This window comes from Lontra canadensis, unplaced genomic scaffold (assembly GCF_010015895.1).
Source record: "Lontra canadensis isolate GAN:19392208 unplaced genomic scaffold, GSC_riverotter_1.0 scaffold107, whole genome shotgun sequence".
In the NCBI taxonomy this organism is placed as follows: Eukaryota; Metazoa; Chordata; class Mammalia; order Carnivora; family Mustelidae; genus Lontra; species Lontra canadensis.
In genome coordinates this window covers 5980855-6007217 of record NW_022631101.1, presented here as the reverse complement: position 1 = coordinate 6007217, position 26363 = coordinate 5980855, and the positions used below count along the sequence as shown (strand labels likewise).

Sequence of the window (26363 nt, the reverse complement as noted above, 5' to 3'; positions counted from 1 at the left end):
TAAAAACATTTAAAAGCACTCCGACATTTACCACTTTCACAGGATGTCATTCCTTCATGAGTTCTGGTATTTGACTGGAGGTGCTCCACATTTAGCATGTTCATGAAGTTTTCATTTCTATATGACTTCCTGACAAAATGAGGCCAGCTGTGTCACTGATATCCTGCCATATATATACTGTCCTCCAGTGTGGACACTGAGGGACTCTGACCCTCAGTGAGGTCTTCTTTCTGGGTGAAAGCTTTCCCATGATCATCATACATTTTTTTAAAAAAATCGTATTTCTATGAACAATAAGCTCACTGATGCTTTATGATGATCCCTGATAATAAAGTCTACCTTCCCCCTGAAGGCCCTCCTAGTCTCTGCCTACACAGAATTTGCCTGAGTGTATACTTTTCAGAATATAACGAAACTAGAAAGTTTTGCCCAAGGTATCTCCACATTGAATGTATCAGAGTTTTCTCAACATGTTTTCACTGACAGAAAATATGAGGTAAGGATGACTGAAGGCACGACAACACATTCACCGCAGCCACCAGATTTACCTCCTGGACAAGTTCTTTAACCTTCTCAGGGCACGTATCCGAAAACCGGCAGTACCATGATTACATTCCAATCTGCTGGAAACACTGATGTTTAATGAAGTCTTGGTTGCCAAAGAAGGCATTTTCATAGTCATCACATTCATAGGGATTCAGGAATTCACTCATAAGTAATGAGCTGTGATTCTGCGTTAAAAGGATTTCCAACTTGACTGAATCTACCCATTTCTCTTGTGTGCATTTTCTTATGTTTAACAAGGTTTGACAAGTGGGAGAAGGCTTTCTCACAATCGCTGCATCCATAGGGTCTCTCTCCTGTATGAGTCCTTTGATGGACGTTAAGTACTGACTTTGTGGTGAAGGCTTTTCCACATTCACGGCACTCATAGGGTTTCTCTCCCGTGTGAATTCTCTGATGGGTAATGAGACCGTATTTGTGAGAATAGGATTTTCCACACTCAGTACACACAAAGGGAGTCTTTCCGGTATGACACCGCTCATGTTGTATGAGGCATATCTTCTGGCTGAAGGCTTTCCCACACTCACTGCATTCATAGGGTTTCTCTCCCGTGTGAGTCCGCTGATGTATCATGAGGGTGCGCTTTGTGGTGAAGCCTTTTCCACATTCATTACATAAGTAAGATTTCTCTCCCGTGTGAGTTCGCTGATGTATAATGAGGGTGCGCTTTGTGGTGAAGCCTTTTCCACATTCGCCGCACATGTAAGATTTTTCCCCAGTATGAGATCGCTGATGTACGATGAGGTTACTCTTCACTGTGAAGCCTTTTCCACATTCATTGCATATATAGGGTTTCTCTCCAGTATGAGTTCGCTGATGGACAACAAGATAGCGCTTCATGGTGAAGCCTTTTCCACATTCAGTACATATATAGGGTTTCTCCCCCGTATGAGTTCGCTGATGCACAATGAGGTTACTCTTCACTGTGAAGCCTTTTCCACATTCGCTGCACACATAAGGTTTCTCTCCACTATGAGTTCGCTGGTGTGCAATCAGATAGCGCTTCATGGTGAAGCCTTTTCCACACTCACTGCACGTGTAGGATTTCTCTGCCGTTTGGGTTTGCTGAGGCAAAGTGAGACTGCCCTTCCCGTTAGAGCCTTTTCTGTATTCACTGATGATACAGACTTTGTCTTGTGTATGAGTTTTCGGATGTTTAGCAAACATGACATTTCTGAAGACGAGTTTTCCACGTGGATCACACCCATTGGGTTTCTCTCCTCTACGACCGCTCTCAGGGTAAATGAGCGGAGACGTCCTGATGCAGGCTTTCCCACCTTCGATGCACGCGTGGGGTTTCTCTATTCTATGAGTCCTCTGATGCTTAAAGTCTTGGACTTCAGTGCTGCCATGTTTTGTGCTTTCAGGGAATTCAATTCCAGAATACAAATGTTCATGATTACCGTGCAGAAAAGATTTCTCTTCTCCATTAAACTCAACAGCCTTCCTTATTTCACATCTTCTCTTCTCGTTCACTAAACTCAAACTCGAGTTCAAAGCTTTTCTACATAAGTCAAACACGTGATTTTGCGTTATGGCAAAATGTATTTTGCTCGGATGAACAGTATGTCTAAACGCACTCTGCTCCCCGTACTGTTGTGCGCTCTTCAGAAACCTCCGGTTTTGAGAGAGCTCTTGCAGGTGACTATCAAACTCCCCGAATCCTAGGAACACAAGACAGTAACAAATTCTCACGAGGACAGTATGGAATAAAAGTGTTTTAAAGATATTGTGGTGGGGGTGGCTCTTTATTGTTGACAATTTTAAAAGAAAATTATAAAGATTAAGATGAAATAAATATCAGATCCAAGAAGAGATAAGGAGCATATTTAGAGCTAAATGCCCACAAAAGATAAAGAGTTCTCATCTGGGAAAAGGAATATGTGGGGGAGCTGATTAGGTATCCTCAGACACCTGTGACACCTTGTGTTAAAGACTAGAAGATCACTTCACCACTCCCCTTCACGGTACTCACTCACCCAGATGGGTTCTATCCCAGATTTCATCCCCTGTTATCGATGGTTCACCTCTGGTTTCCAGCTTGGACAATGCATCTGGTTTGGTAGCCTGACCCCCTGTTCATGAGAAATGACAAAAGACTTAGATGCAGTGACTTGGGGTAAAGTAGGTTGAGACGGGAAAACATGACATTTTAGAGACAAAACAATTTCTCATATGCAAAGTAAAAGCTCTCTTTCAGGACAGAAAAGATTATACTCCTCTGTTTAGGGTCAAGAGAGGGGACTCTTCTGAAGACCATAATGACTGCAAAGCTGTCTTTGAGGGACAGAGGAAAGGCCAGTGACTGAGCACATCTAAATGACACAGAAAGCTGTCCTCACCCACTGACACCAGGTTGCTGTAGTTCTCCAACATCACGTCCCGGTACAGGTCCTTCTGGGCGGGGCCCAGGAGCTGCCACTCCTCCCAGGTGAAGTCCACGGCCACGTCCTCCAGTGTCAGTGATTCCTGTAATAACACGCTCCTGTTTAATATGATGTGAATTACTTTTGTTAACATGGAAGAAGCATGAGGGAGGCTATTCTAATCACCGTACAGCCTCAACTATATATAGTTTTTTTCTTTTTAGGGCGCCTGGGTGGCTCAGTGGGTTAAGCTGCTGCCTTCGGCTAAGGTCATGATCTCAGGGTCCTGGGATTGAGTCCCACATCGGGCTCACTGCTCAGCAGGGAGCCTGCTTCCCCCCCCGCCTGCCTATCTCTCTGCTTACTTGTGATCTCTCTCTCTGTCAAATAAATAAATAAAATCTTAAAAAAAAAAAAAAGAAAAGAAAAGAAAAGAAATTTCAGGAGACCCAAGTGGCATAAACTCCTGAATCCCCCAAGAAACTGGCCTGCCTTCCCCACAGAGTCAGTGCACATCATGCAGCTTTTCATGTCTCTCTGGTTATGATGTCTCTTAGAGATATCAGACTCAAAGTGACAGCTACCGTAACCCACAGGATCCACCAGTCACACCCGTGTTCTAACAGTAGTCCTTCAGAATGACCCCTGTGAGTAATATATTCCTGATTTCACTTTGCCCTGCCTTTGAATTTAGAGTCTAAGTTAATTTCTCCCCAGAATCCAATTATCCCAATTTATACTAAAAGGTTGAACTAATTTTTCTCAGGTCACCAGAAACCTGTGAAAAACATAGGAAAAATGTAACAAACGAAAATCACCTGGGCCTTCGTCATTTTCTTCTGTGCTCACAGAACAGTAACATGGATTCTTCTGTCTTTCATCTCTCCTGCACCTGCCACGAAGTTCTTAGAGTCAGAAAGCTCGGTGTCTGCTTGAAGTTGTCCCTAGGAGCAATGATATCCAAGTCCAAGCACCTCTTCTTTCTTCCTTCATTCCTTCACTTGATCACTCTTGCTCTTGGGGACCTGGGACCTGTGGCTCAAGAGCAAACTGACTTTGAATGTCCATTTCCTCTGGGCCTACGTGTGATCACTGCTGCTACACACTTACCTTAGAGGACCTCGATATTTCCAACCGTGCCTCTATTTGGTGCCCCCGAGGCTTTCACACTCTAGGGCAGTAAAGCAGGGTCCTAAATGAGTGAGAGGTGCGCCTCTCCTCTGTCAAGTAGAAGCCGCATGGCTATTAAAGGGGAGATGGGAAAGCAATAGCAATAAAGCATGATGCCTCAGAGGCGGGTGAATTATCAGTAACAACCATTTAGAACATATGGAAGTTTCCGAAGATCTGGACATTGTGTCTTTAAAAAGCATGCATGCTCATGCCCTGCTTTGAAAGTCTTTATATGCCCCATGGGTATACACACTTCAGTATGAAGACTGGTGTACCAAGCAAATCACAGCCTGTCTTACCCCACTTTGTGCACTAAATGATTAACCTTGCCCAAGAGAGGCTTGGCTTTTGCCCTTAGTTTCTAGGAGGAAACTTCTAAGTCCATGGGATATCCTGAATGATAAGAGTGTCTCTGCTGACCTGGGAGGCTTGGGCCATGCAGGGCAGTCTATTCTAATAAAATGATTTATGGGGAAGGGCCTTGGACCATGTGCTATCAGCCGGGCCTCTGGAGGGGCTGGAGGAGACTAAGGTCAGCCACACAAGCAGTCAGTCATAAGTGCTCATTAACTCCAATAGAAACTCTGATGCCAAAGCTTGTGTGAGTTTTCTCTGGTGGGCAATAATGATAGAAAAGGTAAACGAGGAAGCTATAAATTATTAAACTATATACACCTAATGGCAGAATCACAAAATACAAATAAAAACTGACAAAATTAAAGAGAGAAATAGGAAATTTAATTAATAATAGTTGAAAGTTTCAAAACTCCACTGTCAATAATTAAACAAACAAACAAACAAACAAACAGAAAACCAGAGGCGCCTGGGTGGCTCAGTGGGTTAATTATCTGCCTTTGGCTCAGATCAAGATCTCAGGGTCCTGGGATCGAGCCCCACCTCGGGCTTCCTACTCCGTGGGGAATCTGCTTCTCTCTCTCTCCCTCTGTGCTCTCTTTCTCTCACTTTCACTCTTGTCTTACTCTCAATCTCAAATAAATAGCCTTAAAAAAAACCCAGAAAACCAGCAGAGATATTTAAGACTTGAACAATATAATCAACTGACAATTATTTGATGCCATACTCAATGGCAACAAAATATACATTATGTTCAAAGGTACACGAAACATTATCCAGGAAAGACCATAATTTAAGATCTAAAACAAATATCAATAAATTTATAATATATTTTCCAACCACAACAGAACTGAATTAGATATGTGCTTCAGAATGAAATTCAGAAATACACAAACATTTGGAAATTAACTAGTATACTTCTGAGTAATCATGAATTAAATAATAATTAGATGAAATGGACAAATGCCTGGAAAGAGACAAATAACAGAATTGACAGAAGAACAGTTCTAAAAAAGCCAAACAGACATAAAACAAGAAATTGAATTAGTAATTAAAACTGTCTCCTGGGGCACCTGCATGGCTCAGTTGGTTTAGCAATCAACCCTTGATCTCTGATCAGTACTTGATTTCAGGGATCAAGCCCTACTTTGGGCTCCATGCTGGGCGCGGAGGCTACTTAAAAAAAACTACCTCACAAATTAATGCTTATGCCCAGATGTATTCCTTCTATGGTGTCACTATTACCAAAATACCAAAGCCAGACAAAGGCAACACAGGAGAGGAAAATTACAGACCAATCTCTTTCATGAAATACGTGAAAAATCATTAACATATTACCAAAACAATAAGCGAAATAAGAGAAAGACAAATAAAGTATGATTTCTTTCATATGTGGAATCTAAGAAAACAAAATGGATGAACACATGGGCGGGGGGAGAACAGAGGGAAACAAATCATGAGAGCCTCTTAACTACAGAGAAAAAACAGAGTTGATGGAGGAAGGTGGGTGGGGGATGGGATAGACACGTGATGGTATCAAGGAGGGCACTTGTTATGATGAGCACTGGTGTATATGTAAAGGATGAATCGTTGAACTCTACTCCCAAAACCCATATTGAACTGTATGTCAATAAACAAGAATTTAAAGGGAAGAAACACATATTAGCAAAAAAATCTAGGATAATATAAACCTAGGTTATAATAATATAACCCCTAGGTTACAGACAGTGACTAAGCGGGACTTAGCCCAGGAATGCCAGTTTGGTTGGCTGGGTAGCTCAGTCAGTTAAGCGTCCAACAATTAATTTCAGCTCAGGCTGTGATCTCAGAGTCAAGAGATGAAGTCCTGCATGGGGCTCCAGGCTGAGTGTGGAGCCCACTTAAGACTCTCTCTCCCTCTCCCTTTGTCCTCCTCCCACCCCTCACATACTTAAGTGCCCTCTGTGTCTCAAAAAAAAGATAGATGAGGGGCGCCTGGGTGGCTCAGTGGGTTAAGCCGCTGCCTTCGGCTCAGGTCATGATCTCAGGGTCCTGGGACCGAGTCCCGCATCGGGCTCTCTGCTCGGCGGGGAGCCTGCTTCCCTCTCTCTCTCTCTCTGCCTGCCTCTCTGTCTACTTGTGATCTCTGTCAAATAAATAAATAAAATATTAAAAAAAAAAAGAGAGATGATAAATTTCAATGTAACAGCTAGAAATATAAACTATCTCAAGAGAATGAGAAGATAAGCTACAGACTAGATAAAATATTTGCAAAAGACATATCTGATAAAGGACTGTTATCTGAAATATACAAAGAACTCCTAAAACTCAACAATAAGAAAAGACAACCCAATTTTTAAAAAATGGGCAAAAGCCCCAAAGAGACATCTTACCAAGGAAGATACACAGATAGCAAATAAGCATATGAAAGGCTGCTCAACATCATATATAATTAGAGAATTACAAATTAAAACAACTCTGAGATACCATTACACACCTGTTAGAACAGCCAAAATTCAAAACACCAATAACACCAAATGCTGGCAAGGATATGGAGCAAAAGGAACTCTCATTTATTGCTGTTGGGAATGCAAAATGATACAACCACTTTAGAAAATAGTTTGGCAGCTTTTTTTTTTTTTTTTTTTTTTTTAAGATTTTATTTATTTATTCAGCCCCACTACCCAAACTACCACCAACACCCAGTGGGTCACTCGGGACCTCGGCTACTATCATGAAACTCCTCATGTCCCATTTCTATCACTTCCAACAGAAAGTCAGATTCTGAATCCCCAATTTACCATACATCCTGGTTGCTGACCTCAAGCCATGTGATGAACCCACATGGCAACTTTCTGTTAGAGAAGGCCAACCCTGCACCTCCTAGAAAATGTTCTGAATGGAGTACAAGTCCATCAGGACTACAGTGTGAATGGTGGTACACAGCCTGCATGGTAGTAGTCAGTAATTCTAACACGGGTTGACCATCCCCACCAGACTCACAAAACCTTCCTCTGTCCCCATGGAACTTGTGGTCTGCCCTCAGAAAATACCCCAGGAAACTAACCTTTAATCTGAATGCTCCCTTCACCCTCTGGTCCAAATCTTGTCCAACCACAATGGTATGAAAGTAGAAATTCGTCACAAAAAGAAAGTGGGACAGTCAAAAATATGCGGAGATTTAACATGCTAGTAAACAACCAAGGGCCAAAGAAGAAATCAAAAGAAATTTTCAAAGTACCTTGAGACAAATGAAAAGTTGTGGGATGGAGCAAAAGTGGCTCTAGGGGAGAAGTTCATAGAAATTCAGGTCCTTGTCAATCCTTGTCAATCCACCTGAAAGCTCTCTAATAAACAACCTAATTTTACATGGGAAATAAGTGTGTGTGGGGGGGGGACAAGCAAAGCCCCAAATCAGTAAATATAAGGAAATAACAAAATGGAATGTGGAAATAAATCCAATGGAGACTAAAAAGACAAAAGATCAATGAAAATACAAGCTGCCTTTCTTGGAAAGATAAAAAACTGACAAACTTTTAGTTAGACTGACGAAGAAAGAGAGAGGACTCAAATACAATCAGGAAAGAAAGATAACTGATCCCTGTCTCACATCAAAATCCTAGAGGAGAACATAGGCAACAACCTCTAACATTGGCCATAGCAACTTCTTACTAGACATGTCTCTAGAGGCAAGGGAAACAAAAGCAAAAATGAACTTGGGACTTCATCAAGATAAAAAGCTTCTACCCAGCAAAGGAAACAATCAACAAAAACTAAAAAGCAACCTATGAAATGGGAGAAGATATTTGCAAATGACATATCTGATAAAGGGTTAGTGTCCAAAAATCTATAAAGAACTTACCAAACTCAACACCAAAAAAAACAAAATAAAACAAAACAAAACAAACAAACAAACAAACAAAAAAACCCAACCAAATAATCCAGTTAAGAAATGGGCAGAAGACACAAGTAGACATTTTTCCAAAGAAGACCTACAAATGACTAACAGACACATGAAAAGATGCTCAAAAGCACTCATCGTCAGGGAAATACAAATCAAAAGCACAATGACATATTACCTCACAACTGTTAGAAGGACAAAAATTAACAACACAGGTAACCACACATGTTGGCAAGGAAGCAGAGAAAAGGGAACTCTCTTACACTGTTGTGGGAATGCAAGCTGGTGTAGCCCCTCGGGAAAATAGTTTGGAGGTCCCTCAAAAAGTTAAAAACAGAACCACCCTACAACCTAGCAATGGCACTACTAGGTATTTACCCAAAGGATACAAAAATACTGATTCGAAGGGACACATGCACCCCAATGTTAATAGCAGTGGTATCAAAAATAGCCAAATAATGGGAAAAGCCCAAATGTCCATCAACTGATGAGTGGATAAAAGTGTGGTATATATATATACGTATATACAATGGAGTCTTACTCAGCCATCAAAAAGAAATGAAATCTTGCCTTTTGCAATGACATGGATGGAGCTAGAGTATATTATGCTAAGTGAAACAAGTCAAAGAAAGACAAATGCCATAGGGTTTCACTCACGTGTAATTTAAGAAACAAACAAAAATTAACATAGGGGAAGGGGGGGAAGAGAGGGAGACAAACCATAAGAGACGCTTTTAACTATAGAGAACAAACTGAGGGTTGATGGGGGGAGTGGGAGATGGGCTCAATGAGTGACAGGCATTAAGGAGGGCACTTGTTGTAATGAGCACTAGATGTTAATATGTAAGTGATGAATCACTAAATTCTACCCCTGAAACCAATATTATACTATATGTTAACTAAACCAGAATCTAAATAAAAACTTGAAACAAAGAAGATAAATAAGCAAATAAAATGATGATTTTTTAAAAAAGGTAAAAATGATTTTAAAAATGTGAAATACTCAGGGAAAAAGATTACCAAAAATTTAAAACACCTTTTGAAAACTGTATCAGAGGGGGAGCCTGGGTGGCTCAGTGGGTTAAAGCCTCTGCCTTCAGCTCAGGTCATGATCCCTGGGATCGAGGCCCCGCATCGGGCTCTCTGCTCAGCAGGGAGCCTGCTTCCCCTTTTCTCTCTGCCTGCCTCTCTGACTACTTGTGATCTCTGTCTGTCAGATAAATAAATAAGATCTTTAAAAGAAAAAGAAAAGAAAACTGTATCAGAGAAATTGTGACAACTTAAATAAATGGAAAGATACACTTTGTCCATGTCAGAAAATGGTCCATTTTTTTTTAAATGAACCAAACAGACCATTCTCCAGAATTGGCCTAGAGTCACAAATCTCAATCATAATCCCATGAGGCTTTTCTATATAAACTGACAACCTGATTCTTAAAATTCACATACAAATGCAAAAGGTCTAGAATAGCTAAAACAACTGTAAAAAAAGAACAGGACTGGGTGCATGGGTGGCTCAGTTGGTTTACCAATTCTTGGTTCCAGCTCAGATTGTGAACTCTGAGTCCTAGGATCACGTCCGGTGTCGTGCTCCACACTCAGCTTGGAGTCTGCTTCAGATACGCGCACTCCCTCTCCCTTTGCCCCTCCCCCTACTCTCTAAAATAAATAAGACTTTATTGGTGAGTCTGCACCACCTGACTACAAAAATTTTTATCAAAACTACAGTAATCAAGACAGGGTAATATTCATGTCAGAACAGATGAATGAATAGAATAGAGTACAGAATAAGACCCACACATATACAGTCAACTGACATTTTACAAAGGTTTTGTAAAGGCAATACAGTGGAGAAAGGACAACCTTTCAACAAATGTTGATGGAACAAGTAGATACGCTATACCAAAAAAAAAAAAAAGAACTTGGATCCATACATTGGATCATATATCTTTTTTTTTTAAAGATTTTATTTATTTATTTGACAGGCAGAGACCACAAGTAGGCAGAGAGGCAGGCAGAGAGAGAGAGAAAGAAGCAGGCTCCCCGCTGAGCAGAGAGCCCGATGCGGGGCTCGATCCCAGGACCCTGGGATCATGACCTGAGCCGAAGGCAGAGGCTTTAACTCACTGAGCCATCCAGGCGCCCCTGGATCATATATCTTGCTCAAAATAAAAAACAAACGTTAAGTGAAAAACCTAAAAAAAAAAACAAAACAAAACCCAGAACACCCTAAACCTTTGAGAAGAAAAAATTGGAGAAAATCCTCTGCTCTTGCAGTAAAGCAGATTTCTTAGGCACAACATCAAAAGAATAATTCATTAAGAAAAGTTCATGTGTTGGACTTCATAAAAACTAAATCCTTCTGCTCTCCAAAACATACTGTTAAGAGAATGTTGGAAGGCAAGTCAAAGACTAGGAGAAAATCTTTGCAAAGCATATAACTGGTAAAGGAAAGTCTTGTATCCAGAATATAGAATGAATTCTCAAAAATTAACAAGAAAAGACAACACAGAAGTGTAAAAGACTTGAACAAGTACGTCACCAAGGAAGATATATGGATGCCAAATAAGCATATGAAAAGATGTTTAACTACCATCATTAGTCATTATTAGGTAAATACAAATGAAAACCACAAGGTAAAAAATAATAATAATAAAAATAAATAAAATAACAATAAAAATAAAAATTAAAAAATAAAATAATAAAAATTAAAAAAAAAAAAAAGGTACTGCTCCACACCCATCAGAATACCTAAAATCAAAAAGAATGCCAAATGAAAGTGTCAGCAAAAACAAGGAGACAGAACAATTATCCACTTCTCTTGGGAATACAAAGTACAGCCATCTGGGGAAACAGTTTAGCCATTTCTAAAGAAGTTAAACATACACTTACCCTATGATTTAGCCATTCAACTCCTAGAGATTTACCCAAGAGAAAGAAAAAGATATAAACATAGACTTGAACATGAGTGTTCATAGAAGCTTTATTTGTAAGAGCTAAAAATTGGAAAAACAATCGCCCATTAACAGGTGAATTAATAAACTATACAGAATGAACGGATAAAGCAACATGGAACACAAAGCAACAAAAAGGAAAAGAAAGGAACTACTGATGCACACAAGAATGTTATCTTGAGGGGCGCCTGGGTGGCTCAGTGGGTTGAGGCCTCTGCCTTTGGCTTGGGTCATGGTCCCAGGGTGCTGGGATCAAGCCCCGCATCGGGCTCTCTGCTCAGCGGGGAGCCTGCTTCTTCCTCTCTCTCTCTCTGCCTGCCTCTCTGCCTACTTGCGATCTCTATCTGTCAAATAAATAAATAAAATCTTAAAAAAAAAAAGAATGTTATCTTGAAAATACGAATGCTGAGTGAATCAAATCATAATAAAAATGAGTACATCCGGAGGAGTCAAAATGGCGGAGAAGTAGCAGCTGAGACTACTTCAGGTTGCGGGAGATCAGCTAGATAGCTTACCTAAAGATTGCAAACACCTACAAATCCAACAGGAGACCGAAGAGAAGAAGAACAGCAATTCAAGAAACAGAAAATCAACCACTTTCTGAAAGGTAGGACCGGCGGAGAAGTAAATCCAAAGCGACGGGAAGATAGACCGCGGGGGGAGGGGCCGGCTCCCGACAAGCGGTGGAGGAACAGAGCACAAAATCAGGACTTTTAAAAGTCTGTTCCACTGAGGGACATTGCTCCAGAGGCTTAACTGGGGTGAAGCCCACGCGGGGCCAGTGTGGCCTCAGGTCCCGCAGGGTCACAGAAAGGATCGGGGTGTCTGAGTGTCGCAGAGCTTGCAGGTATTAGAACGGGGAAGCCGGCTACAGAGACGGAGCCGAGGAGTGAGCTCAGAGCTCGGGCTTACCTTGAACCGGTCGCAGGCTCGGTTGGCTCGGAGCGCGGCCGGAGCCCAGGCAGACGGGAGTAATTGGGCGCTGTTCTCTGAGGGCGCACTGAGGAGTGGGGCCCCGGGCTCTCGGCTCCTCTGGGCCGGAGACTGGGCGGCCGCCATCTTTATTCCCGTCCTCCGGACTCTACGGGAAGCGCTCAGGGAACAAAAGCTCCCGAAAGCAAACCCGAGCGGATTACTCAGCCCGGCCCCTGGTAAGGGAGGTGCAACTCCGCCTGGGGCAAAGACACTCGAGAGTCACTACAACAGGCCCCTCCCCCAGAAGATCAACAAGAAACCCAGCCAGGACCAAGTTCACTTACGAGGAGTACAGTTTCAATACCAAGGAGAGCCGCGGAATTCCAGAGGAGGAGAAAGCAAAGCACGGAACTCATGGCTTTCTCCCCATGATTCTTTAGTCTTGCAGTTAATTTAATTTTTTTTTTTCAATTTTTTTTCTCTTCTTCTGCTAATTTTTTTTTAACTTTTACCCTTTTCTTTTTTAAAGTTTTTTAACTAGTTTATCTAATATATATATATATTTTTCCTTTTTATATTTTTTTCATTATTGGTTTTCTTTTTTTATTTGTTTCTTTTTTTTTCTTTTCTTTTTTTTTTTTCCTTTCTGAACCTCTTTTTATCCCCTTCCCCCGCCCCCTCAAGATTTGGGATCTCTTCTGATTTGGCTAAAGCATAGTTTCCTGGGGTTGTTGCCACCCTTTCAGTATTTTATTTACTCCTTCATATACTCTTATCTGGACAAAATGACAAGGCGGAAAAATTCACCACAAAAAAAAGAACAAGAGGCAGTACCAAAGGCTAGGGACCTAATCAATACAGACATTGGTAATATGTCAGATCTAGAGTTCAGAATGACGATTCTCAAGGTCCTAGCTGGGCTCGAAAAAGGCATGGAAGATATTAGAGAAACACTCTCGGGAGATATAAAAGCCCTTTCTGGAGAAATAAAAGAACTAAAATCTAATCAAGTTGAAATCAAAAAAGCTATTAATGAGGTGCAATCAAAAATGGAGGCTCTCACTGCTAGGATAAATGAGGCAGAAGAAAGAATTAGCGATATAGAAGACCAAATGACAGAGAATAAAGAAGCTGAACAAAAGAGGGACAAACAGCTACTGGACCACGAGGGCAGAATTCGAGAGATAAGTGACACCATAAGACGAAACAACATTAGAATAATTGGGATTCCAGAAGAAGAAGAAAGAGAGAGGGGAGCAGAAGGTATATTGGAGAGAATTATTGGAGAGAATTTCCCCAATATGGCAAAGGGAACAAGCATCAAAATCCAGGAGGTTCAGAGAACCCCCCTCAAAATCAATAAGAATAGGTCCACACCCCGTCACCTAATAGTCAAATTTACAAGTCTTAGTGACAAAGAGAAAATCCTGAAAGCAGCCCGGGAGAAGAAGTCTGTAACATACAATGGTAAAAATATTAGATTGGCAGCAGACTTATCCACAGAGACCTGGCAGGCCAGAAAGAGCTGGCATGATATATTCAGAGTACTAAACGAGAAAAACATGCAGCCAAGAATACTATATCCAGCTAGGCTATCATTGAAAATAGAAGGAGAGATTAAAAGCTTCCAGGACAAACAAAAACTGAAAGAATTTGCAAACACCAAACCAGCTCTACAGGAAATATTGAAAGGGGTCCTCTAAGCAAAGAGAGAGCCTAAAAGTAGTAGATCAGAAAGGAACAGAAACAATATACAATAACAGTCACCTTACAGGCAATACAATGGCACTAAATTCATATCTCTCAATAGTTACCCTGAATGTTAATGGGCTAAATGCCCCAATCAAAAGACACAGGGTATCAGAATGGATAAAAAAACAAAACCCATCTATATGTTGCCTACAAGAAACTCATTTTAAACCCGTAGACACCTCCAGATTTAAAGTGAGGGGGTGGAAAAGAATTTACCATGCTAATGGACATCAGAAGAAAGCAGGAGTGGCAATCCTTATATCAGATCACTTAGATTTTAAACCAAAGACTATAATAAGAGATGAAGAAGGACACTATATTATACTCAAAGGATCTGTCCAACAAGAAGATCTAACAATTGTAAATATCTATGCCCCTAACGTGGGAGCAGCCAACTATATAAACCAATTAATAACAAAATCAAAGAAACACATCGACAATCATACAATAATAGTAGGGGACTTTAACACTCCCCTCACTGAAATGGACAGATCATCCAAGCAAAAGATCAACAAGGAAATAAAGGCCTTAAATGACACACTGGACCAGATGGACATCACAGATATATTCAGAACATTTCATCCCAAAGCAACAGAATACACATTCTTCTCTAGTGCACATGGAACATTCTCCAGAATAGATCACATCCTTGGTTCTAAATCAGGTCTCAACCGGTATCAAAAGATTGGGATCATTCCCTGCATATTTTCAGACCACAATGCCCTGAAGCTAGAACTCAATCACAAGAGGAAATTTGGAAAGAACCCAAATACATGGCGACTAAACAGCATCCTTCTAAAGAATGAATGGGTCAACCAGGAAATTAAAGAAGAATTGAAAAAATTCATGGAAACAAATGATAATGAAAATACAGCAGTTCAAAATCTGTGGGACACAACAAAGGCAGTCCTGAGAGGAAAATATATAGCGGTACAAGCCTTTCTCAAGAAACAAGAAAGGTCTCAGGTACACAACCTAACCCTACACCTAAAGGAGCTGGAGAAAGAACAAGAAAGAAACCCTAAACCCAGCAGGAGAAGAGAAATCATAAAGATCAGAGCAGAAATCAATGAAATAGAAACCAAAAAAACAATAGAAAAAATCAACGAAACTAGGAGCTGGTTCTTTGAAAGAATTAATAAGATTGATAAACCCCTGGCCAGACTTATCAAAAAGAAAAGAGAAAGGACCCAAATAAATAAAATCATGAATGAAAGAGGAGAGATCACAACTAACACCAAAGAAATACAGACAATTATAAGAACATATTATGAGCAACTCTATGCCAACAAATTTGACAATCTGGAAGAAATGGATGCATTCCTAGAGACAAATAAACTACCACAACTGAACCAGGAAGAAACAGAAAGCCTGAACAGACCCATAACCAGTAAGGAGATTGAAACAGTCATCAAAAATCTCCAAACAAACAAAAGCCCAGGGCCAGATGGCTTCCCAGGGGAATTCTACCAAACATTTAAAGAAGAACTAATTCCTATTCTCCTGAGACTGTTCCAAAAAATAGAAATGGAAGGAAAACTTCCAAACTCATTTTATGAGGCCAGCATCACCTTGATCCCCAAACCAGAAAAGGATCCCATCAAAAAAGAGAACTACAGACCAATATCCTTGATGAACACAGATGCAAAAATTCTCACCAAAATACTAGCCAATAGGATTCAACAGTACATTAAAAGGATTATTCACCATGACCAAGTGGGATTTATTCCAGGGCTGCAAGGTTGGTTCAACATCCGCAAATCAATCAATGTGATAAAACACATTAATAAAAGAAAGAACAGGAACCATATGATACTCTCAATAGATGCTGAAAAAGCATTTGACAAAGTACAGCATCCCTTCCTGATCAAAACTCTTCAAAGTGTAGGGATAGAGGGCACATACCTCAATATTATCAAAGCCATCTATGAAAAACCCACCGCAAATATCATTCTCAATGGAGAAAAACTGAAAGCTTTTCCGCTAAGGTCAGGAACACGGCAGGGATGTCCGTTATCACCACTGCTATTCAACATAGTACTAGAAGTCCTAGCCTCAGCAATCAGACAACAAAAGGAAATTAAAGGCATCCAAATCGGCAAAGAAGAAGTCAAACTATCACTCTTCGCAGATGATATGATACTCTATGTGGAAAACCCAAAAGACTCCACTCCAAAACTGCTAGAACTTGTACAGGAATTCAGTAAAGTTTCAGGATATAAAATCAATGCACAGAAATCAGTCGCATTTCTCTACACCAACAACAAGACAGAAGAAAGAGAAATTAAGGAGTCCATCCCATTTACAATTGCACCCAAAACTATAAGATACCTGGGAATAAACCTAACCAAAGAGACTAAGAATCTATACACAGAAAACTATAAAGTACTCATGAAAGAAATTGAGGAAGACACAAAGAAATGGAAAAATGTTCCATGCTCCTGGATTGGAAGAATAAATATTGTGAAAATGTCTATGCTACCTAAAGCAATCTACACATTTAATGCAATTCCTATCAAAGTACCATCCATTTTTTTCAAAGAAATGGAACAAATAATCCTAAAATTTATATGGAACCAGAAAAGACCGCGAATAGCCAAAGGAATATTGAAAAAGAAAGCCAAAGTTGGTGGCATCACAATTCCGGACTTCAAGCTCTATTACAAAGCTGTCATCATCAAGACAGCATGGTACTGGCACAAAAACAGACACATAGACCAATGGAACAGAATAGAGAGCCCAGAAATAGACCCTCAACTCTATGGTCAACTAATCTTCGACAAAGCAGGAAAGAATGTCCAATGGAAAAAAGACAGCCTCTTCAATAAATGGTGTTGGGAAAATTGGATAGCCACATGCAGAAAAATGAAATTGGATCATTTCCTTACACCACATACGAAAATAGACTCAAAATGGATGAAGGACCTCAATGTGAGAAAGGAATCCATCAAAATCCTTGAGGAGAACACAGGCAGCAACCTCTTTGACCTCAGCCGCAGCAACATCTTCGTAGGAACATCGCCAAAGGCAAGGGAAGCAAGGGCAAAAATGAACTATTGGGATTTTATCAAGATCAAAAGCTTTTGCACAGCAAAGGAAACAGTTAACAAAACCAAAAGACAACTGACAGAATGGGAGAAGATATTTGCAAATGACATATCAGATAAAGGGTTGGTGTCCAGAATCTATAAAGAACTTAGCAAACTCAACACCCAAAGAACAAATAATCCAATCAAGAAATGGGCAGAAGACATGAATAGACATTTCTGCAAAGAAGACATCCAGATGGCCAACAGACACATGAAAAAGTGCTCCATATCACTCGGCATCAGGGAAATACAAATCAAAACCACAATGAGATACCACCTCACACCAGTCAGAATGGCTAAAATTAACAAGTCCGGAAATGACAGATGCTGGCGAGGATGCGGAGAAAAGGGAACCCTCCTACACTGTTGGTGGGAATGCAAGCTGGTGCAACCACTCTGGAAAACAGCATGGAGGTTCCTCAAAATGTTGAAAATAGAACTACCCTATGACCCAGCAATTGCACTGCTGGGTATTTACCCTAAAGATACAAATGTAGTGATCCGAAGGGGCACATGCACCCGAATGTTTATAGCAGCAATGTCTACAATAGCCAAACTATGGAAAGAACCTAGATGTCCATCAACAGACGAATGGATAAAGAAGATGTGGTATATATACACAATGGAATACTATGCAGCCATCAAAAGAAATGAAATCTTGCCATTTGCGACGACGTGGATGGAACTAGAGGGTATCATGCTTAGCGAAATAAGTCAATCAGAGAAAGACAACTATCATATGATCTCCCTGATATGAGGGAGAGGAGATGCAACATGGGGGGTTAATGGGGTAGGAGAAGAGTAAATGAAACAAGTTGGGATTGGGAGGGAGACAAACCATAAGTGACTCTTAATCTCACAAAACAAACTGAGGGTTGCTGGGGGGAGGGGGGTTGGGAGAGGGGGGGTGGGGTTATGGACATTGGGGAAGGTATGTGCTATGGTGGGTGCTGTGAAGTGTGTAAACCTGGAGATTCACAGACCTGTACCCCTGGGGAAAAAATAAATATATGTTTATAAAAAAAAAAAAAAAAATTTGTGGGGTACCTGGATGGCTCAGTCGTTAAGTAGCTGCCCTTGGCTCAAGTCATGGGATTGAGCCTGGCATCTGTGCTCCCGGCTCAGAGGGAAGCCTGCTTCTCCCTCTCCCACTCCCCCTGCTTGTATTCCCTCTCTCACTATCTCTCCCTCTGTCAAATAAATAAATAAATAAAATTAAAATAAAATACTTTGCTAGGAAAAAAAAAAAAAAATGAGTACATCCTGTAGGAGTCCATTTCAATGAAACTTAAGAAAATATAAACTAGCCTGTAGTGATGAGAAATAGATCAGTGGTTGCTTGGGGAAAGATGAGAGGGATGGATTAAAAAGGGGCACAAAGGGGGGCCTGGGTGGCTCAGTGGGTTAAAGCCTCTGCCTTCAGCTCAGGTCATGATCCCAGTGTCCTGGGATCGAGCCCCGTTATCAGGCTCTCTGCTCAGCAGAGCCTGCTTCCTCCTCTCTCTGCCTGCCTCTCTGCCTACTTGTGATCTCTGTCTGTCAAATAAATAAAATCTTTTAAAAGGGGGGGGGCACAAAGAAAATTCGGTGGTGAGGGGTATGTTCATGATTTTCATGGTGGCGACACTTTCATGAGTATATATGTCAAATTTACCAATTACTGACCTGTAGCTTATTGTATGTCAATTTTACCTCAACAAATCACTTTGAAAAAGGGGAAAAGCCAGTGATAATTATAATGTAGACCAAAATATAATGCTAATGAAAAAAAGGCAACAACAAAAGACTACATATATGATTGTTTCTATGAAATGCCTAGAAACTGCAAATTAATAGACTCTAGAAGGTAATCGGTGGTGTGTGGCTGAGGGTAGGAGTGGAGACGGAGTGTATAGAGGACTAAGAAAACTTTTTTGGGTGACAGAAATGTTTTAAAGTTGGATTGTCTTGAAACTGGATTGTACTCATGGTTGCACAACTCTAGAAACTCAGTTAAAATCACTGAAATGTAGGGGTGCCTGGGTGGCTCAGTGGATTAAGCGTCTGCCTTTGGCTCAGGTCTTGATGCTGGGGTCCTGGGATTGAGTCCCACATAGGGCTCCCTGCTCAGAGGGGAGCCTGCTTCTCCCTGTGCCTGCAGCTACCCCTGATTGTACTGACAAATAAATAAATAAAATCCTCAAAAAAAAAAAAATCACCAAAATGTAAATACTTACGCCTGGTGAATTTTATGGTATGTAAATTAAACCTCAGTAAAACTACTAAAATTATAATTGAATACTTTTGAATATAGTTATTATATTAATGTTTCACTCAGACACCATGGCATTGGCTCACCAACCCTGTTGATACTCACTGCAGTGATTTAAGAATGTATAAATATCATCTCCTATGCAAATATGTTGAGGATGAGCAATTACATGATACAATTAATTTTTCTTTGTGTTTATACAGATGATCCTAAATGTAGGAGGGAAAAATAAGGTTTTCACTACGGAACAGAAGAGAGGGTAAAAGAGACGCTTTTACTTAGAATGACTCTAAAAGGAAATATCCAAAAGTGCCGTGAACTTGAAGGCAAGAAAAACAAAAGCTACATCTTGAATAGTCAATATATCACGAGCTCACTCCGAACCCATTTAATCTTGTGGGAAAGTGAGAAGAGCGGTGATGTTGGGAGACGAACTTTTCAGTAAGGTCCACGAGGACGGACTGAAGTAGCGAGCTGGGTTCGGATTAACTGGAGAAAATGCACGTTTCAGGTCTGTCTCCGGCATTGATGGTTTGATCCTGAACCTTCCGATTCTCTGGGGGCCCTGGGCCTCCTCAAACACTGACAGCCCCACCGGGCGTCTCCAGGAGGGGGTCCTGTATCAAAGGCCCTACTAACCCACAAGCAAGCCCAAGGAGCCAATAGGGACATCTCCAACCCAGGCTTCTCCGACGCGGAAGCCGGACGAGACAAGCGTTCACGGACATACTCCGCACCCCACTTCTCAACCACCGAGTCCCACAGACAGAGAGATCCACGTGGACCTCAAACCCTAACACAGTCGGCCGCTTCCGCCGAGACATCTTCAGACTCTTACGCACCGACTTCCCAAAGGCCCCATCACTCCCCTCATTCCTCAGGGACTGAATCCCAGTAAAATCCCAGCCGCGGTTCTTCACACACGCTCCCGTTTCACGGACCCCACAGGCCGAGAGCTAAGCCCAGAACCCGACTCACCTGAACCCGAACCGCTACAGACGCTGCTGGCAGCGACGAAAGGCCACTCACTTCCAAAGCCACCCCTCTCCGTGTGCCCTTCCTCGCGGTACCTAGGGACTCGGGTCCTCCCCGGCCGGCGACTCCCGCGAGGACCTGGGAGCGCTACGGGACTTCGGACCTCCAAGGACTGGCCCGGCTCTATGATGTAACGGCCACGCCCACCCCGGCGCGTCTGATGGGAGGGGGCATAGCGGCTGTGCGGGGAGATCGAAATCATTACGGGCCACCTCAGTGTTTTTACCTCCTCGTTGGGAGGGATGGTCAACAGAGTTGTGCTAACCGGGTAAGACTCAGAGGTCGGTGTCTACCCAAAGCCACCAGGCACGTTTATCCGCCGAGGGAAGAAAGATGGCGGCGCCCTCTGCGCACTGCCGAGCGCAGTCGTTAGGCGGGAGCACCGTGGACGCGGCCATCTTAGAGGAAGGCAGGTGTCCGTACGGCTGGGATGGGCTCAGACCGAGGCCGACTTGGGGAAATAAAGTTTGAAGAAGCTGCAACGTCGCTGAAGAGGCATCGGTCATGGAGTTGATAAAACCAGTGGTCGCTTAACGTCTTAGGTTTAGGGAGAGGGCGGTTGTGTATAGACTGGGTGGGTAAGGCCCTAGTCGTTTAGAAGGAAGACCGCTTTTGACCGGCGAAGCTAAGCGGGTGGGCTTCCTAAAGAAATGCTAATCCCCCGTGGGAGTGGATACACAGCTACTACCTCCAGTAAGGAAAGGGATGAAGTGAAGGTGCAAATGTTTGTTTGCCTTACAAAAATAAATGAAGATGACGCCGGGGTATTGGTGAATATGAAATTACGAAATAATGTAATTATTATACTTTGCATAGTGCCCAGATTTTTAAGAGCACGCGCTTTAAGCTTTTTATTATTATTTAGGCGTGGGAGGTTTAATCGTAGGGGATTTAGTTACTCCCTTTTTAGAAGGCAACCTGAATCAATTTACATTTTTCATTCTCTGACCTAGAAATATTAATTGCAACAGTTTACTTAGTAAAAAAATTTTTTTTAAGTTTTTTTTTTTTTTAAGATTGTATTTATTTATTTGACAGAGAGATCACAAGTAGGCAGAGAGAAGGGGAAGCAGGCTCCCCGCTGAGCAGAGAGCGGCTCAATCCAAAGGACTCTTAGATCATGACCTGAGCCGAAGGCAGAGACTTAACCCACTGAACCACCCAGGCACCCCTAAGGATTCTTATTCATTCATTCATTCATTCATTCATTCATTCATTCATTTGACGAGCAGAAGCAGGCAAAGCGGCAGGCAGAGCGGCAGGCAGAGGGAGAGGGAGAAGCAGGATCTCCACTGAGCAGGGAGCCTGACTGGGGTCCTGGATCCCAAGATGCTGGGATCATGACCAGGAGCGGCAGGCAGACACTTACCCGACGCGACGCAGGTGCCCCCCCCCCCATTTTCTTAATATTAACGACGTTGGCTTTTGCAATTAAAAAGGAAAAAAATCTAGGGCACCTGGGTGGCTCAGTGGGTTAAGCCTCTGCTTTCCGCTCAGGTCATGATCCCAGAGTCCTGGGATCCAGCCCTGCATCGGGCTCTCTGCTTGGCAGGGAGCCTGCTTCCCCTCCTCTCTCTCTGCCTGCCTCTCTGCTACTTGTGACCTCTCTCTCTGTCAAATAAATAAAATCTTAAAAAAAAAAAAAAAAGGAAAAAATCTAAATGTACGATGATAGACAATTACTTTGGTAAATTATGGAACTGCCCTGAGCCAAACAGTACATAGCAACTGGAAAGAATATACTAAAACTGTCAGTATAAATAAGGAAAGATAACTGTATTCTCAAGAAGAAAAAAACACATCTTCAGAATAATATAAATCTTATGACCCCCATTACAGGAACAAATTGTAAGCATTTGCCTGTTTATTTGTGGTTAAGTAAACATTTAGTTTGGATTACTTCTGGCTTTGTACTTAAGTGTATGTCAGAAGTTTTCACATTCCCAATTTTTGCAATTCTCCATTGTTTACATATCTTTGTGTCATAATTCCGTACTTTATTATAAAAATGTCAATTTTAGAAGTTTTAGAGTATTTATTGATGTAGATGCTCATAACATTATAAATATTAAAAAACTAGCCTCAGTTTTCTTTCATGAAAGAAATATACTTACATATGTCTGAAAATTTGGGGAGAATATGTTGTAAACAATGCTAGACTCAGGTATAATTATGGGTGATTTAAAATTTCTTCAATGGTTTATACATGTTTTCTAATTTTTTAAAAAACTTCTTTAAAATTTTAGGGGCGCCTGGGTGGCTCAGTGGGTTAAAGCCTCTGCCTTCGACTCAGGTCATGATCCCAGGGTTCTGGGATCAAGCACCGCATCAGACTCTCTGCTCAGTGGGAAGCCTGCTTCCCTTCCTCTCTCTGCCTACCTCTCTGCCTACTTGTGATCTCTGTCAAATAAATAAATAAAATCTTTTAAAAACTTCTTTAAAATTTTAAGTATGGGGCACCTGCGTGGCTCAGTCATTAAGTGCCTGCCTTCTGCTGAGTGTCCTGGGATCCAGCCCCATATCTGGCTCCCTGCTCAGCGGGGAGCCTGCTTCTCCCTCTCCAGCTCCCCCGTGCTTGTGTTCCCTCTCTTGCTATCTCTCTGTGTCATAAATAAAATGTTTTTAAAAAATTTAAAAATAAAATAAAATTTTAAGTAGGCTCCATGCCCAACATGCCCATTTCATGACCCTGAGATCAAGAGTGGTATGCTTTACCAATTGAGCCAGCCAAGCACCCCATGTTTTCTAATTTCCATATATTAAGAATTTATTGTCTGTATAATTTCTTTTTTTTTAAGATTATTTATTTATTTATTTGACAGAGATCACAAGTAGATGGAGAGGCAGGCAGAGAGAGAGAGAGGGAAGCAGGCTCCCTGCTGAGCAGAGAGCCCGATGCAGGACTCAATCCCAGGACTCTGAGATCATGACCTGAGCCGAAGGCAGCGGCTTAACCCACTGAGCCACCCAGGCGCCCCATATTGTCTGTATAATTTCTTAATTGTAAGAGTATTTTATTCTCTTCAGGGATTAAATGGGTCACCCCATTCACCTGGGATGTCAAGCTCCGAAAAGTGAGTTCGGCCTCTGGTCCAGAGAGCTCAGGGTAGCCTGGGCAGCCCATTCTGGGACCCTGCCTGATCGATTTCAGGAATGAGCTGATCTCACCTTGCCATGGCAGTATGTGTAGCTCCGCAAAAGGGTAAGAAGTGGAGGGGACCGAGGGCCTGGTTGGTAGAACACTCATATCTGATTCTTTACTGTAGAGAGTGTCCACCCGGAATCCATCCTGTTACAGTGTGGTGGTAACAGGTGCACTAATCCGGGATTTAGGGCAAAGATGTTAAAATTTAAGTATAGATCACAAAGATCATTTTACAAATATAGGGTCTTGGGCCCAAGACTAGAGGTTCTGGTTTAGGAGGTCTGGGGTTTGACTTAACAATTTGCATGTTTTACTAACTTCTCAGAGAATATTGAGGCAAGAAGCCCAGAGAAAATACTTAGAAACAGGTCTGGAGTGTTCCCGGCTTACAAGTATTATGCTTGCTGGTTACCCTCAGTATACTTGGGTCTTAGTCCAAATTACATCTGCTCAGAACAGCTGTCCTTAAAAACCCATACTAAAATAGCCCCTCCAGCGGTGCCTGGATGGCTCAGTGAGTTAAGCATCTGCCTTTGGCTCAGATCGTGATCCCAGGGTTCTGGGACTGAGGCCCTTGTCTGGCTTCCTGCTCAGCCTGGAGCCTGCTTCTCCCTCTGCCTGCTGCTGCCCTGCTTGTGCTCTCTCTCTCTGTCAAATAAGTAAATAATTGAAAAACAAAATAGCTCCTCCATTACAAGCTATGTACTTGCCTTCTTATTTCTCCATAGCACTTAACTGACCTTCTATTATGTACTTATTTTACTCAGTCACCTTCACTAAACCATATGCTCCATAAAGGCCATGACTTTGCCTGTTTTGTTCATTAACATGTCCTCAGTGACAATGGTGCCTGGCACAGTGTAAATGCTAAAAAATAAAAATAAATTTCCAAAGGAATGAGTTACTCAACACTGCCATAACACTGTGGTATGGCAAACTGTGGGGGGGGGGTGCCACAAGTAGGATTTATAAACTGGATTGCATATCCTTTTTTAAAAAAAATTTATTTGAGAGAGAGAGAGCGTATGCATACACACATGTGAGTGGAGGGAAGGGGGAGGGAGAGAATCTGGAGCAGACTCCGCGCCGAGCACAGAGCCTGATGTGGGGCTTGATCCCACAACCCTAAGATCATGACCGAGCCAAAACCAAGAGTCGGAGGCTTAAATGACTGAACCACCCAGGCATCCCACATGTTCATATATCAAGGAAATAACTGGATAAAGAAGAACAAGGAAAAAAAGGGGAGAGCAAGAGGCTTTTTGCTAGGAAAACTAAGATTTTTTACCAGCAGACCTGCTCAAAAAGAATTGATAAAGGAAGTTCTAACAAAAAGGGAATGACAGAAGGAAACATGAAACACCAGGAATGAAGAAAATGAAATAAAAAAGGTAAATATATCATCAGACGTAATAGGCTATTCCCCTTTGAGTTTTTAAAATTATGTTTGACGATTGAAAGCAAAAATGACAACTTTACCTGCTCAGTGTATGAGCAGGTTTGGGAAAGATCAGTTAAGACCACTATTATAGGGGCGCCTGGGTGGCTCAGTGGGTTGGGCTTCTGCCTTCGGCTCAGTCCATGATCTCAGGGTCCTGGGATCGAGCCCCGCATGGGGCTCTCTGCTCAGCGGGGAGCCTGCTTTCCCCTCTCCCTCTGCCTACCTCTCTGCCTCCTTGTGATCTCTCTGTCAAATAAATAAAAATCTTAAAAAAAAAAAAAGACCACCATTATATGCTACACACGCCTGACAGGAAGTCTAGGATCAAATATGACTGTGCCAAGTGCAGGACAAGATACAACTGGGGCATTGATACACTGAAGGTGGGAATGTAAATTAGTATGGCTACTATGGAAAAGTTTGTCAGTTTCTTATAAAGTTAAAAACACAAACTTAACATGGGTATTTACCCCAAAGAAATGAAAACTTATGTTCATACAAAACTGGACTCATAGTATCTTTATTCATAATAATGAAACACTAGAAACAACCCAAAGTCCACCAATATTGAACAAGTAAACTATGGTGCATTCATAGCAAAAGAATACTACTCAGTAACAAAAAGTAAAACTATATGCCCAACAAATTGGATGAATCTTAAGGGCAATTTGCTGCGTGAAATAGAGCCTATCCCAAAGGTCACACTGTGTCATTCCATTTTAACAGCATCCTTGAAATGACAAGATCAGAGTGATGGAGTACTGGTCAGTGGCCTCCATGGATCAGGGTTGTGGGGAGAGTGTCACTATAAAGGGGCAGCACATGGATGTTTCTTTGCGTAGGCACAACAATTCTGCATCCTGACTGTGGTGAGATTTACAGGAGTCTATCTATATATGTGATCAGGTTTCTTATAACGCTACACTAAAAAACAAAACTTCCCATCAATTAATGCATGCAAACACTAGTGAAAACCAAATAAGGCCTATAGTTTACTTAGTGCATTGTACCCATGTCATTCTATTGGTTTTGATTACGTGTTATGGTTATGTAAGATACTGTCACTGAAGAACCCAAGTACAAGTACTCAGGAACTTTGTACACGTTATAATTTTATGTGAGTCTAAAATTATTTCCAAAAACTTAGAAAAATCATATATAAGGTTATTTTTGTAAACTACTTTCAAACTTGAATAAATACACCCTAATTTGTTAAATTACATTTATAAATATATTCCTTTTTCTTTTGCCTGAAAGAGAGGACTTTAGAACCTAAAAAATCTAAGAGCTAATGATACAATGATGCAAATAGGGCACAGAACACCCCTGCATTGTGTACATTAAAATTTAATCAGTGTTGAGGATAGCCTACTTTAAAATGATGGCCTCACTGAGAATATGGTTCAAGGTTTCCTGCCCCAAAATGGACATCAGATGTAGAAGA

The 26363-nt window shown here is 41.6% G+C and overlaps 1 protein-coding gene across 1 annotated transcript in view; it reads right to left on the bottom strand.

Moving 5' to 3' along the window:
- Positions 1–274: 274 nt before the first annotated feature.
- LOC116855960 overlaps positions 275–26363 on the bottom strand; it is a 40882-nt gene continuing 14793 nt past the window's right edge. Inside the window, exons 6-12 of the mRNA XM_032839050.1 lie at positions 23502–23622; positions 20637–20784; positions 20277–20512; positions 11230–11333; positions 2907–3033; positions 2544–2639; positions 275–2228 (exon numbers count right to left, since the gene is read on the bottom strand). Of these exons, the coding sequence (XP_032694941.1) occupies positions 706–2228; positions 2544–2639; positions 2907–3033; positions 11230–11333; positions 20277–20512; positions 20637–20784; positions 23502–23622 (2355 nt within the window). The 3' untranslated portion in view covers positions 275–705. The remainder of the gene's footprint in view (positions 2229–2543; positions 2640–2906; positions 3034–11229; positions 11334–20276; positions 20513–20636; positions 20785–23501; positions 23623–26363) is intronic.